The 15,280-nt window shown below is 41.1% G+C and overlaps 1 protein-coding gene and 1 non-coding gene across 4 annotated transcripts in view; both read left to right on the top strand.

Moving 5' to 3' along the window:
• Positions 1-15,280, top strand: part of Atf6 (activating transcription factor 6) — a 176,433-nt gene that overhangs the window by 22,424 nt on the left and 138,729 nt on the right. For all 3 annotated transcript variants that reach the window (XM_029474736.2, XM_021159362.3, XM_029474734.2), the window contains 3 exons: positions 3,816-3,942; positions 4,756-4,959; positions 10,726-10,946. In XM_029474736.2, the coding sequence (XP_029330596.1) occupies positions 3,816-3,942; positions 4,756-4,959; positions 10,726-10,946 (552 nt within the window). The remainder of the gene's footprint in view (positions 1-3,815; positions 3,943-4,755; positions 4,960-10,725; positions 10,947-15,280) is intronic.
• Positions 12,842-12,948, top strand: LOC115032352 (U6 spliceosomal RNA). The gene has a single exon (XR_003838033.1). It is a non-coding gene; the product is annotated as a U6 spliceosomal RNA (small nuclear RNA).

Genomic DNA, 15,280 nt, shown 5'->3' with positions numbered 1-15,280 from the left:
GATTGTGCAGTTTCACATGTAGCTCCCCTTAGATTCAGACCAGCAAAAGCATCAGGTTATATTGCATGTGGTTGTCTTTCTGCTTTAATTTTCTTTATTTTGGAACAATTCTTCCTTCTTGACTTCGTGCTTTAATGACCTTATCATTTGGAGTGCCAGACGTTTCCTCAGGATTGGAGTCAGCTTTAGTGTCTATGGCAGGAATGCCACAGAAGTGGTTTTGTGTCTGTCTTTTGTTTGTTTGTTTTAGCCTCTCTGTCTCTGTCTCTCTGTCTCTGTCTTTCTCTCTCTTGGTTTTTGAGACAGGGTTTCTCTGTATAGCTTTAGCTGTTTGGCTGCCTTGGAACTTGCTCTGTTACCAGGTTGGCTTGCAACTCACAGAGATCCACCCACCTCTGCCTCCTAAGTCCTAGGATTAAAGGAGTAAGGATGTCACCACGACCAGATCTGTTTTTGCCTTTTGAGATAGGATCTCACCTAGTTCAAACTGGTTTAAAGTTGCTATGCAATGGAAAATGGCCTTCAACTCCTGATTCTCCTGCTTTCACCTCCAAAGAACAGAGGTTACAGGTGCAGGCCACCCACACTCCACCTTGTCATCTATTTTTGATGATAAGATTCAGTTTGATGACAGTTTGAGGTGGTCCTGTTACTGGTGATGTTCACCTCAGTCAGCTGACAGCATCTGCTAGGCTCTCAGCCAGGAAGCTGCTCTTTTCTCCCTTTGCTAGTTGCCAGTATTTTGTGAAGAAGGTACTTTTAAACCGTGGAACAGTACTGCTCTTAAAATAATAAGCTGGGCGTGGTGGCGCACGCCTTTAATCCCAGCACTCGGGAGGCAGAGGCAGGCGGATTTCTGAGTTTGAGGCCAGCCTGGCCTACAGAGTGAGTTCCAGGACAGCCAGGGCTATACAGGGAAACCCTGTCTCAAAAAAACAAAAATAAAAAAATAAACATTTACTTTTTTATTTTGTGTGTATTATGTTCATGATGGCTTCACAGTGAGTGTGTGAAAGTCAGACTCTTTCTACCACGTGGGTTCTGGGGGTTGAACTCAGTGCCTTTACTTGCTAATCTGTTCTCCTGCCCAAATGTGCGGGTCTTTGTCAAGCTATCCATCACCAGATGCTTGTTAACATTAGTGTTGACTTACTGTTTCCCATTCGGTTTAGACTGTAACCCATTGCTGTGATTATTTATTCTGATTTTTGTGTTGTCTCATATTTAGCCACCAGGAGTCTCTTTCTATGGCTCCTGTGATCTTTTACTAGGCTTCTGTTGGGCTCAGCCATCTTACTTGAAGGCTCGCTCCTGGGCTATTGCCCAACCCTTCCTTGCCTTGCCTTCTTAGGTCCATGATTCCCCTTGTGAATGTGTTTCCAACACTTCTGGTGCCCTGACAAGTCCCCTGGGCATGGAGGGTGCTCTTGCAGCCCCATCTAATGCCTGATGCTTAAATTATTCAGGAAAGAATATTTTCTAAGTGAGTGTTAACACAAATTTTTTATAAGGTAAAGATGATCTCAGATCCATTTAAAATTGCCTTAGTATGTGATTTGAGACACGGGCTCAATTTTATGTTTCTCTAAAATATTATTAAAAGGTTTATTCCAATAGCATATATTAAAAGTTTATTTGTCCCCCTCTCTGATTTCACTTATAAGTATGCATTTTAAATTTATAGAGATGGTATTATTATTATTAAATATTGGTTTACTGTTATTGATTTATATTTGAGTTTTGAGACAGAGTTTTGCTTTGCAATTCAGGCTAACCTTGAACTCATGAACCTCTGCTTCAGCTTCTTGAGTGGTGAAGTTATAGGTGTGTTCCACATGCCTGGCTTCCACTTACTTTTAAAGATGAATTCATGTTACTCTGTATCTATTAACCCTGTTGCATGATTCTAACTGCACATTTCAAAAAGCATTCACTGTATTTTACCCATACTGTGAACAATATATTTTTGTAAAAATAATATTCTCTTGTGGCCCTGTGTCAGGATCCCTTGGGATGTATGTCCACATGTGGAGAAAGTGGGTGACAGGCTGCAGCTACTTTGTCAGTCAGTGCTTCCTTAGCTTTCCCAGAGCTGCTGTAGGCGCTCTGCAGGCTGTCAGCAGGCTTTGAAGAGCCCGGGAACTTTTCTGCTAAGGCCGATGTTACCCAGGAGTCTGGGTTTTTTTCCAGATAGTAAATTTTTGATTATTATTTCTTTGATTAGTGGTTGTTTACAAACTGTCTCTAATTTCATTATTCATTTGTGATCTTCATAAATTGTTTATTCTTGTCCTTTGACAGTTGTCTATGGACTTACTGTCTGTTTTTGTGTTATTTGCAAGAATCAGATGAGTGGTTAAGACATTAAGTTGTGTTGTGTGACGTCTGTGTTGGTGTGTGAGGAGGCTGGTTCCTCAGGAGTACCTCACCCCTGTGAGACAGTTCTCAGTCCTCTTGACCTAACTAATCAGGTGGCTGACCTGAGCCCCAGGGCTCCCTGTCTGCTCCCTGTCTGTTTTTCCCAGCCTGAGGTGAGAAGTGTAAGAAGACAGTACTTTCCTCCCTGACTCTCAAGTCTCAAACTCTTGCTGGGTAAAGGCATTGCTAACCTCATTTTCCTATTATCTATCAACTTTGTAGTCTTTGGGTTTTTTTTTGTTTTTTGTTTTGTTTTGTTTTTCCAGACAGGGTTTCTCTGTGTACCCCTGGCTGTCCTGGAACTCACTCTGTAGACCAGGCTGGCCTTGAACTCAGAAATCCATCTGCCTCTGCCTCCCAGGTGCTGCTGGGATTAAAGGCGTACGTCTTTGTTAAGTAAAACTTCTTAATTTTCAATTACTCATATATCCCCCCACATATACCCTCTTTCCTTCTTGGCTTAATTTTGAAGTGTTTTGTTTTGTTGGTATTGTTTTTTAAGTTTTCTTTTAGATTTTAAAATTTTCTTTTATATGTATGAATGTTTTGCCTATATGCATGTATGTGCACTTACATGTGTGTGCCTGGTGACTCCAGAGGTCAGAAGAGTGTGTCAGGTCCCCAGAACCAGAGTATAGATGGCTGTGAGCCCTGGGTGGGTGCTGAAGAACAAGTGTTCTTATCTGCTTAGCTAGCTCCAGGCCCAATTTGGAAGTTTTAAGAAGTTCTTTTGTGCTTATATACCACAAAGATATTTTCCTGCATTTTCTTATATTAGCCATATAGTTTATCTTTAACATTTAGATTTTCTATACTTTTTGAGCCTACTTTATTCTGTGTTATTAGAAGGGAATCTTAATTTTTCCTATGTTACCCTAACAAGCATGACAGATTCACTGAAAATTAAGAGAGAATTGTTAAATGTCAGAGTCATTCATCCATTAAGTAAAATAACTGTTTATTTTAAGATCAATCTCCCTTATTGTGGAAGAAGGCAGTGTTGATAAAGAATTAATAGAATTACTTTGCTTTTAAAATTCTTTTAAGGGTAAATAAAAGAAATGGGAAGGGATATTAGCCGTAGCTCTAGCCTTATGGTGATAAGTCACTGTCTGTATGACTGCAGACCAGGTAAGATCAGAGTGGGTGGGGAGAAGTGGGAACAGATGAACAATCTATGCTTACTTCGGGAGTGCGGCATAAGATGCTTCATTTTGAGTGTCTTTCCTCTGGGGTCCGTGAGCGTTGACTTATCAATAGTCACTTATACTGTGCCTTATCTTCGCATTAAGCTGTCTGTGGCACTTTCTGTTTAAGTAAGATCGTGTTCTCCTTTTAAGTAATTTGTTGCTCAAAGATTATACCCTTGCTCATTAATTTTTTGTGTTTCACTGCAGGAGGAGTTGGATTTGTTGTCTAGTTCTCAGTCCCCCCTTTCCTTATATGGCGACAGCTGTAATAGCCCCTCCTCTGTAGAGCCACTGAAGGAAGAGAAGCCTGTCACTGGTCCTGGAAGCAAAACGGGTATCTGCCGCTCTTGCTCTCCCAACTTCTATTATTTCCATTTTAGACAACTTAAGTTCCATATTTAAAAGGCAAATCTTGGATTAAGCTTATATTTATTAAACTGGCTTGCATTTTAAAAATAGTTTATCATTGTATTTTATTTTATTATATGTACAAGTGTTTTATCGGCATATATGTCTGTGAACAAAGTGCATGCCTCCTGACCCCAGAAGCTAAAAGAGGGCTTTAGTTCCCAAGGAACTGGAATTGTAGACAGTTATAAGCTGTTGCAGAATCCAGGCCCACTTGAGAAACAACCAGTACACTTAAAGCCCCTAAATTACATCTTATTTTTTTGTTGTTCTGAATAATAACTGAAAAAGTCAAGGAGAAAAATGTTTTATGATGGTCTTTGTGAAAAATAGTTAGAATAGGCTTGGACCCCGTCATCTTCAGGAGAGGTTGTAGCGGTCCAGTTAAAGATACTGAGTAAGAGAGGTGACGCCTCTCACCTCCTTAAGCTGTGGGCTTCAGTCAGTAATTCTGACATGACCTTTACCAGTTCATGTTCCCCTTCCCAGAACTGCACAGGATGATATCAGAGTAGGACGTTCTCTTCAGTCCGAGCAGCTACAGAGTAGCTGTGCTTACGTTCATTGGTGATTGTTACTCGGAAGTCAGGACAATACATAGAGGACAGTATGGAACGTGATTAGGGTAATACATAGAGGACAGTATGGAATGTGATGATAGCTTTTCTTAATTTTCTTCAGATTGACTTGAAGTTTTTTTTTTTTAATTTAAAAATTTTTTTTTTTTTTTAAACTCTAGAACATGGACTGACTCCAAAGAAAAAAATTCAGATGAGTTCAAAACCTTCAGTTCAGCCCAAGCCTTTATTACTTCCAGCAGCGCCCAAGACTCAAACCAATGCCAGTGTTCCAGCAAAAGCCATCATCATTCAGACACTACCAGCCCTTATGCCACTGGCAAAGCAGCAGTCGATTATCAGCATACAGCCTGCGCCCACCAAAGGTACCCATGGAGACTGTGATGCTTTGTGTTTATTGCAAAGAAATAAGGCTTATATTACACACTTTATTTTAATTTGTATTAAATTTTTTGAGCATGTGCCATCCCATCAGGAAATGTCCCTTGGTTCTAAGGATTTTACAGAGATGACTAATATGGTTCCTGCCTTTGCAGAGACAGAACACTACAGATCATAACTGTTGCTTCTTTTTTCTCTTACAGCTTTTATTGTGATGATATCTGTATTCGAGGTGCTGCTGTTGTTGTAGTGGTGGTGGTGTCCTCCTTCTCTTCTTCCTCCTCTTCCCCCTCCCTCCTCCTCCTCCTTCTTCTTCTTGATTTCCTTTTTCTCTTTCTTTTTTTGAGGCAGAGTGTCATGTATCCTTAACTGGCCTGGAACTCTGTAAGTAGAGCAGGCTGCCTTCAAACCAGCAGAGATGTGCTTGCTTCTGCCTCCTGAATGCTGGCACTAGAGGTGTGTGCCACAGCTGGCTGAGGTTTTTGATATAAAACCACTTAGAATGAGGAAGAAACTCGGGGAAACGTTTGTATTGCTATTTTATTCTGAGATTATTCTGGCTGTGGCCGTCTTGTTTTGTTTTAGGGGTGGTTAGGACTTTTAATAATGAGGACCATTTCAAATCAGGGATGTGTTGAGCAATAAATCTGGCTCTTAATTTCTGAGGAGACTGTGTAGTTTGGTAAGCAGGGCATTGAACTAGGTTTTAGAAGACCTGACTTGCCAATTGGCTCAGAATTGGTGTTTTTCTATATTTTATCCACCAGATGGCCTCATGCACTTATGATTCTACAAGAAAGTCAAAAGGATGTTAAGGGTTTATAAACTAGAGAAAGAAATTAAGGTTTGAGGACTTGATAATCTTGAGATATGTGACATCTTTTAGGCAGCTTAGTCATCACCGTACTTATATCAACCTGTGTACACATGGCTGTGAGAAAATTTATGCAGTACTCATTTCTCCAGATTGAATTTATTGGCACTCATTAGCACTAGGAGTTAGTAGAGCATCTGTAAATAAACATCAACGTTACATTTGTGTTTATGTTCATATTTGCATTTAAGATTGGTTAGCTTATTTCTCTGGAGCGTCGTTTCAATGGGAAAGGCTTCATAAATTTGATCTCAACCATGGGCAATAGAACATTGATAAAAAGAACTAAACAAGGGAGTGGCTGTATGGGTAAAAACCTATTCCTAATGAAAGAACAAAACGAACAGACAAACAATTTGAAATGCCCACCTTCACTCAGGAGCAGCATCCGATTTGTTTCTTTAAGTAGGAAAAGTAGCGAGCCTGTGGAATAAGTGTTCTTGTGATTTGCAAATGGATGTTAAGGGCTGATAAACTCTTTGAAATAAGGCACAAGATTTAGTGTATATTCATAAATTGAGTTTTAGGACTAATACCTAAAGTATTTCTAAGACCTCAAAATGATTTGTATCTTTCCAAGGCTAAGAATTTAAATTCATGAAGAACCTCATTAGAGTTCCCACAACTGTTAAAGCACATGCATGAAAGCTGAAGTGTGACCTTAACATGGCAGTGTGTAAACGAGGGCGTACCCTCAAGAGTTTGCTGTAAACTCTTGGCTCTGTTTGAGAGATAGGAGATCTTTTTTTCTTTTTCAAGACAAGGTTTCTCTGTGTAGCCCTGACTGTCCTGGAACTCACTCTGTAGGCCAGGCTGGCCTGGAACTCAGAGATCCGCCTGCCTCTGTCTCCTGAGTGTGGGGATAAAAAAGGTGTGCTCCACCACCACCAGCCCAAGATCTCTAGCAAGATACAGATTTTTTTTTTTGAGCAGCTTATCAGTTCCAGAGATTAAAATTATACATTTTGAATTTCAATAATTTTATATGATCTGAAAACTATATTTTTGATGAGCATGTGCCAATAAAATGGTTTGTTTTTATAATATAATCTTTGGTATTAATATTACAATATTAATATTATTAATTATTAATATTATCTGAAATTTAAATATGTATCTTTCATACTTTTTAAAAAATTTGACCTTGGAATGAGAAGAAGGAAGTGCTGGGGAGATAGCTCTATCAGTAAAATGCTTGCCACAGAAGCACTAGGACCTGAGCTCAGATTCCCAGTGCCCAAATGGAAAGCTGGGTGCCCTAGTGCCTCTCTAGAAGTAGAAAGATCCCTGGAGGTCCCCAACCAGCCTGTCTAGCCAATTGATCCAGTTTCAATGAGAGACCGTTTCAAAATCTAAGGCAGAGAGCCACTGAAGAAGTACCCAGCAGCAGCCTCTGGCCTCCACACATGTGCATTCATGTGAAAACATGTACATGCATATGCTACGTGGACAAAAAAGAAAAATGGAATAGATGTGATTCCTGCAGGCTTAAGTTCAGATTCTCTATGTGGGGTTAAAGTGCTTTGAAATTTGGTTTCAGTTAAATTTTCTAACTTTATACTACAGTGTCATTATTTTCTTGAACTCAAAAATCCTTTCTCAGTCTCCTAAGAGCTTGGTTTTATAGCCATACATTATTTTTTATCCAATACAAATTCATTTAAAACCATAGCTAAATTCTTTTTTTTTTTTTTTTTAAAGATTTATTTCTTTATTATATGTAAGTATACTGTGGACTTCAGACACTCCAGAAGAGGGAGTCAGATCTCGTTACGGATGGTTGTGAGCCACCATGTGGTTGCTGGGATTTGAACTCCGGATCTTCAGAAGAGCAGTCGGGTGCTCTTACCCACTGAGCCATCTCACCAGCCCGCTAAATTCTTAATAATCGTTTCTCATTATGTAGTTTCTCAGTCCATAGAAACTGACAGACAGCCCTGATTATCTTATGCAGCTGAGCTATTTTTCTGCTGTTAAAAGAAGAGTACTTTTGGGCACTGGTGTACCTGTAATCCCAACCCTTGAGAAGCTGAAGCTAGAAGGTTGTGAGCTGAGGCTAGCCTGGGTCCACAGCAGGTTCCAGGCAGCTTTGAGCTCCATAGTGAGATCCTGTCAACCACCCCCTCACTGCCACCCAGGGTTTAGTGGTAGAAGGCCTTCCTAGCATGTACAAGACCCTGGGTTCAGATTCCAGTGCCCTGAGAAGTAAGGATATTCACTTAGGCATCCTTGGCTTCGAATTTACATTAGAGTGAGTATATCTTTTTAATGGCAGCTTAACTTAATGTCTTATTTGGTGCTGTTAAAAAACACAGTATTTGTTCATATGTTCATATATTTAAATACATATATACCTTTATTTGTATATCTGGCCTAGGCATTTATTTCTATAATTGCCTTTAATACGTTTCTCCATTTTATATGAATTTATTTTATAACAGAAGGTCAGTTTAGGGGAAAACAAGTATTAAACATGTCTGGCAATGTTATGTTCCAGTAAATGATATGTATTTCAAATTTAAGAATTAATTTTACTTTTTAAAAATCATTTATTTATTTGTTATTTATTTATTTATTTATTCACTTACAACTCCAGATTTTATTCCCCTCCTGGTCCACCCTCCGACTGTTCCACATCCCATACCTCCACTCCATTCCCCTGTCTCCACAAGGATGTCCCACTCCCAATCTCTACCCACCAGACCTCCAAACTCCTTGGGGCCCCCAGTCTCTTGAGGGTCAGGTGCATCTTCTCTGATTAAACCCAGACCTGGCAGTCCTCTGCTGTATATGTGTTGGCCTCATATCAGCTGGTGTATACTGCCAGGGGTCCAGGTTAACCAAGACTGCTGGTCTTCCTATAGGGTTGCTCTCCTCCTCAGCTTCTTCCAGCTTTTCCCTAACTCAACAACAGGGGTCAGCAGCTTCTGTTCATTGGTTGGGTGCAAATATCTGCATCTGACTCTTTGAGCTGCTTGTTGGGTCTTTCGGAGGGCAGTCATGATAGGCCCCTTTTTGTGAGTGCTCCATAGCCTCAGTAATAGTGTCACATCTTGGGATTCCACTTTGAGCCTGTCACTGGACCTTCTTTTCCTTGGACTCCTCTCCATTTCCATCCCTGTAATTCTTTCAGACAGGAACAATTATGGGTTAGTGCTTTGACTGTGGGATGGCAACCCCACCCCTCACTTGATGCGCTCTCTTTCTGCTGGAGGTGAGCTCTACAAGTTCCCTCTACCCACTATAGGGCATCCTGTCCAAGGTCCCTCCCTTTGATTCCTGAGTTTCTCACCTCCCAGGTCTCTGGCGCAGACTTACAAACTTACTACTTGTAAGTACTAATAACTGAATTGGGGACAATTGGTAACATTTGGATTCTACTTCTGGTCTACTTTTTGAGGTCACTGAAACAAAGAACTTCATTTTATGAATTTGATCTTTTTTTAGCCATGACAGATGTTTTTAACAAACAGGTGTTCTGAAAGTATTATTTTGATTTTCAGTTTTTCCTGACCCTTTGAAATATGAAACTGAGCTTTTATAAGCCATATTAAACTGTCTAAATGCAAAATGCCTGATTTTCCTTGAAGAAAAATTATAAATTTTTATTGAAGTTTCATTTCTGGTTATAATAGTACCTTTATTCAGCGAGATAAAGCCAAATTACTATGGATATTAGGCAAGGCTTTTAATACCTTATAGAATTGACAGAGGAAAGGAAACAGGCAGGTACAGTTTTAACAGATCATGGTTATGAGTTGTGCTTTCCTGAGGGTAGTGATGTGAGTTCTCAGATGAGCACAAGTTTAAGATAATGGCAGCTGCAAAGACTAGGAAACAATGTGAAGATCATTGGTTAGGCAGGGATCAGAAAGGCAGTTACTGTGCCGCAACTAAAGTTTTATATTTTTTGGCATTTGTAGTCACTTGACTCTTTTTGTATATGTATGTATTTGTAAATCTTAATTTAAAGGATTTGTTTAAAATAAGAAAAATTCATATAGTACTAATAAAATTCAGAGGCTAGTAACTGGAGAATGGAGATATGATAAGAGATTGGTTATGTCTTGTTATATTGAAAAAGATAAAAATGAACTGCCTTGTCTGTTCATGTCTCTAGTGAGTATTTTTGCCCTCGCCCCCCAACTCTTCAGTACTGAGGATTGAACCAGGGCCCTGTGCATCCTAGGCAAGCCCTCTGCACTGAGCTTCACCCTGGTCCTCTTTTATGTACTTTGTGAGATGAGAGTCTGAATGAACTTTTGATTCTCCTACTTCAGCCTCCTTAGTGGCGACAATTACGGCCTGCATTGTCAGGCTTGTTGTAAAAGTGTTTAGATTGTGTGTGTGTGTGTGTGTGTGTGTCCAAACACACACACTTACTCAAGGAGGCCCGGAATATGGTGCCCACACCCGTGGACTTGGAGTTATGTGCAGTTGTGATCTGTTCAGTGTGGGTACTGGAAATCAAATTCTGCCTCTCTGAAGACCAGCAGGCACTTGTAACCACTGAGCCAGCTCTCCTGCCATTTGTTTGTTTGTTTTTGTTTTGTTTTTTACTCTTTTCAGTTGGGTCTTGCTGTGTTGTCCAAACTGTCCTCAGGTTTCGGGGCATGAGTGGTTCCCCTTCCTCAGCCTCTCAGCTACTTGGACTTGTACCACCATATCTGCCTTGAAAACAGATTGTTAATGATAGCTCAGAGACAGTGAACTTAATTGGTCCCATTAAAAACACAACATCAGAGTCCCCCTGAATGTGTTGCCTCCATGGTATCTTATCTGTTGAAGTTCTCTGCTCCTCTGTAAAACAGAGCTGGATGTTCGGCTGCTCCCTTACAGAGTGACACACTGATTCCTTCTCTCTTTTCTAACCCAGGTCAGACTGTTTTGCTCTCTCAGCCGACTGTGGTTCAACTTCAGAGCCCTGCAGTTCTGCCGTCTGCTCAGCCAGTTCTTGCAGTCACTGGAGGAGCCACACAGCTACCTAACCATGTGGTGAATGTGGTGCCAGCCCCTGTGGTGAACAGCCCGGTGAATGGAAAACTTTCCGTGACTAAACCTGTTCTACAAAGTGCCACCAGAAGTATGGGTTCGGATGTAAGTACTTTTTAAAAAGAACCAAACAAATTCCTTTTACTTTTGCTGTTTGCTGTTTTGAAGTTTGTTTTATTGAATGAAGTAAGAGTGTGCCAAAATTGCACATTTGGTGTTTGGTGGAGACGGTTTTAATGAAGCATGAAGTAGGCACGTCTTTGTATTCTTACTTGTTATTAGGATATTTCATCCTGGTCCTCGAGTCCCAACCGAGCCATTCACTAATATCTCACAGAGTCTTTCATAATTCCTGACTTCAATTGTTTTTTGAAATTCCCCTGATGAGAGTCTGCAGACATCTTTTCATTTTATTTATTTGTGGTGTGTGTATGTGTGTGTGTGTGTGTGTGTATGTGTGTGTGGTGTGTGTATGCGTGTGTGTGTGTGTGTGTGTGTGTGTGTGTGTGCGCACATGAAAGTCAGAGAGCAGCTTGGCGAAGTGAGTTTCCTCTTCCTGCCCTGTGAGTCCCAGGAAGCAACCTCAGGTCTGTAGGTGTAGTGGGAGGTGCCTAACTGCTGAGCCGCCTTGCCCATCCTGTTCAGTGTTCTGAGGCGCTGTCAGCACTTCCTCAGGCCTGAGAATTCGGTCTCTTTGTGGTTATTTGGACCCTTACTTACCTTGTAAATCTTAAAATTTCTTACTGTAAACAACACTTCGCTACGGTCTGTCACTCCTTAAAGCCAGCTAAAGGTAAAGCACTTGCTGGTCAGCTGTTTTCTTTTGATGTCGCTGAAAAATCTCTTCTGTAAATTCAGGGGAATTGAGTACCAAGGTCTTTTGGTTTTGTCTTGTTTTTTTTTGAGACGGTCTTACTGTGTATCCCTGGCTTTTCTGGAACTCAACTATGTAGACTAGGCTGGCCTCGAGCTCACAGAGATCCAAATGCCTCTGCATCCCTCCTGGGTGTTGAGATTAAAGGTGCGTGCCACCATGCCTGCTTTATGACCTGTCTCCTTGCGTTTTTGGAAGTGTTGTGGCAGTGACTGGCCGTAAACTTGGGAATGCACTTTTCTCCTCCATAAATATCGCTGTAATCTCAGCTGACAATATTGTGAAAACTTGTAGTAAAGCATTGCTAGTGAGTAGATCATTCTTGGTTTAGAACAAGAGTCCCCTGGTTTGTACTGATATGGAGAACAGTGCATCTTAACATATGGAGAAGGGAAGTTTGCTTTGTGGCATCTCCTTGGTGGTTGGCTGTGTCAAGGTGAAGTTGAATGTTTCCTGTCTAGCTTCTGGCTGTCAGAGACTCGTTGAAGTGAATGACGAAACAAGTTTGTGCTTTCTATGAGAAGGACGTGGCCACAGAAGTAGCTGATGATCCTCTGCGTAGGATGGGTAGAGTGGAAGGGCTCTGTGGTTCCAATCAGTGGTGTGAAGGACAAGGCTTTACTGTGAAGCAAGGTGTCTTGACACAGTCAAAGTACACAACTGAATAAGGGACGTTTTTGTTATCGACCAAGGAGAAGTAGGGAAGTGCAAGTCTGTTCATAGATGCACTACGGATGTCAGTCTGAGTGTTCTCACTTGATCACTGAAAAGAGGAGAAGGCTGTTCTGGGTGGTCACTACTGTGCTTTGGTGGTTGGGGCCCAGTAGAGTTAGTAGGATCTGCAAACTGTAAGCTGCCAGAAAGCCCTAAACAAAGAAGGTAAGAGGCCCAGGGTGGGGCACTCAGGATTCAGCGTCTCGTTACTCCAGTTGTCCTGCAACATAACACTGTCCTCTGAAGAAGCAACACACCAGGAAGACAGGGAGGAGGTACAGAAGGTGTGGACGTTTTGGCCAAAAGAATTCAGGATGCCGCAGAAAATCACTAGGAACAGAGATGTACGAAGTCCTTGCTGAGAAATTCTACTACGTCTGAATCCAGTCAAAATCTTTAAGAGTAACAAATAGTGCATGTTTCGGCAGCACATATACTAAAATTGGGAAAATACAGAGAAGATTAGCATGGCCCCTGCACAAGAATGACACGCAGATCCATGAAGTGTCCATATTAAAAAAAAGAGTATCAGATATCTGACTAGGAGTTAAAACAAAAAGGCATCTGGTGAACACAGAACAGAGGAAGCAATATTGGAAAGGCGTAGACAGCTAGCTATAGAAGCTGACTTTCTCTCCTAGTAGGTAGGAGATTTTCTAGTATGTAGTATGTAGAAAAAGAATGACGATAGCAGAAATTCAAAAATAATCTGTGAGGGTTTTATTTATTTATTTATTTATTTATTTATTTATTTATTTATTTATTTAAAAAGTTTAACCAGTAGCTGGGTGGTGGTGGTGGTGCACGCCTTTAATCCCAGCATTTAGGAGGCAGAGGCAGCCAGATCTCTGAGTTTGAGGCCAGCCTGGTCTACAGAGCAAGTTCCAAGACAGTCAGAGCTGCACAGAGAACCCCTGTCTCAAGGAACTAAAAGAGCATGCTTTTCACAGAACCAGGAAACCAGAACATTTTAAAAAGGTGGAGACTTTTCCTTTTATTTTTTTCCTTAGACATGGATATTTTATTATCATTGTCTTAGTCAGGGTTTCTATTCCTGCACAAACATCATGACCAAGAAGCAAGTTGGGGAGGAAAGGGTTTATTTGGCTTACACTTCCATACTGCTATTCATCACCAAGGATGTCAGGACTAGAACTCAAGCAGGTCAGGAAGCAGGAGCTGATGCAGAGGCCATGGAGGGATGTTACTTACTGGCTTGCTTCCCCTGGCTTGCTCAGCCTGCTCTCTTATAGAACCAAGACTACCAGCCCAGGGATGGTCCCACCCACAAGGGGCCTTTCCCCCTTGATCACTAATTGAAAAAATGCCTTACTGTTGGATCTCATGGAGGCATTTCTTCAACTGAAGCTCCTTTGTCTGTGATAACTCCCGCTGTGTCAAGTTGACACAAAACTAGCCAGTACAATCATGGAGATTAACAAGAACAGGGAGATGTGACCCACTCCCCCCACCACCCTCCAATTGCATGTCTGTATATCCCCCAAACTATCTAGGGCCTCTGACCTTGGTAGATGAGATCAAGTTTATACCAGGGCAGTCATTCCACATGGCAGGCGATAGGCGCTGGTTCTAATACCAGGGCTTCTCAGTTCCATCCCTTCTGGGGAGACCCCTTAGAAGATTCAGTGCTGAAGGGGCGTGAGACTGTGGGGCTGGCAGGGACAAGGGCTCAGGGATTTGTCCCCTTCCTTGCAGTGTAAAAGTAGCGTTTTAACTTCCTGACTGGCTTTCTGGAGTACGTGAAGTGGGTAAGGAAGGGCATTGGGTGGCTGCTGTGTACACAGGGCTTGGGTTTAAGGTCTAAGAAAGGAAAGGTGTTGAAGAGGAAGAGGTAGGGCACACAGAATTTAACTTAAGACCTGACTCAGGAAACAGAACTTATTCCTCTAGTAGGGGTTCCCTGTCCTTTGCTTCTCCAACAATTCAAAGATCCCTTCAAATATCTTCTGAATAATTTTGAAATTAGGAGTTTGGCATTTTTTTGTGTGTAATATTCCCAAATGAAACTAACAGTAGAAAACATTTGACATTACCTTAGAACTTTAAGTAGAATGATAGTATGGTGTAGTTGTTAAATATTAACATAGTTAGTCATTTTTTTTAAACAATTATAATATCCCAAGTGTTTAGAATTCCAGAGAAACAAAAGATGGGAAAGGTTTCTAAAAACTGAAGGCTGGAAATGTGGTCCGTAGCACAGTGCTTGCTTGGCATGCACAGGCCCTAGGTTCAATCTTTAGTCCCCGCCCCATCTCCAAGAGACCATGCCATAGAAGACTGTTTAAGGATTGTAGTGATTCAGTACATTAAAAGAGAAGACTGAAGGTAGACAAAGGAGCTATCTGTTAGGAAAGGTAGGGTGTCATGTGGACAACAGAATTCTTCTGGGTTATTCCAGTGGGTCATCTGGAACAGGTGCAGGTAAGTGATAGAAAGAGCTCTTCAAGTCCTAAGCTTTTAGATACAAGAATTGTGTTTAGATGCTGGAGGCCAGTTTTCTTTTTAGACTGTGATTAATAGGCAGCTGAATGCTGACAGTGATGGATTCCCTGAACCATTTGTAATCTCCAAACAAATTCAGTTAATTGCATGTTGGTCTGTTAGCCAGACAGCTTTCATTGGTTGTTTGATGTGAAAGAACATATGTTCTGCTTTTGCAGTATTTAGAGGACTCTGGGAAGTTTTGAGTAACTTGCTGACAAAGTCTTAGAAAACACCTTAGTTAGGATGTTTGAGATGAGAGTGTATCTGTATTGATGAGTGTTATCTTTTATTGTTAGCAGTATTGGCTCTGATTCAGAAATTAGAGCTGACAGAATTATAAAAGAGA

This window comes from Mus caroli, unplaced genomic scaffold, assembly GCF_978045245.1.
Source record: "Mus caroli unplaced genomic scaffold, Mus_caroli_1 scaffold_1, whole genome shotgun sequence".
Lineage (NCBI taxonomy): Eukaryota > Metazoa > Chordata > Mammalia > Rodentia > Muridae > Mus > Mus caroli.
Note: the sequence above shows the minus strand (reverse complement) of the source record. Positions and strands in the feature narration are given on the sequence as shown.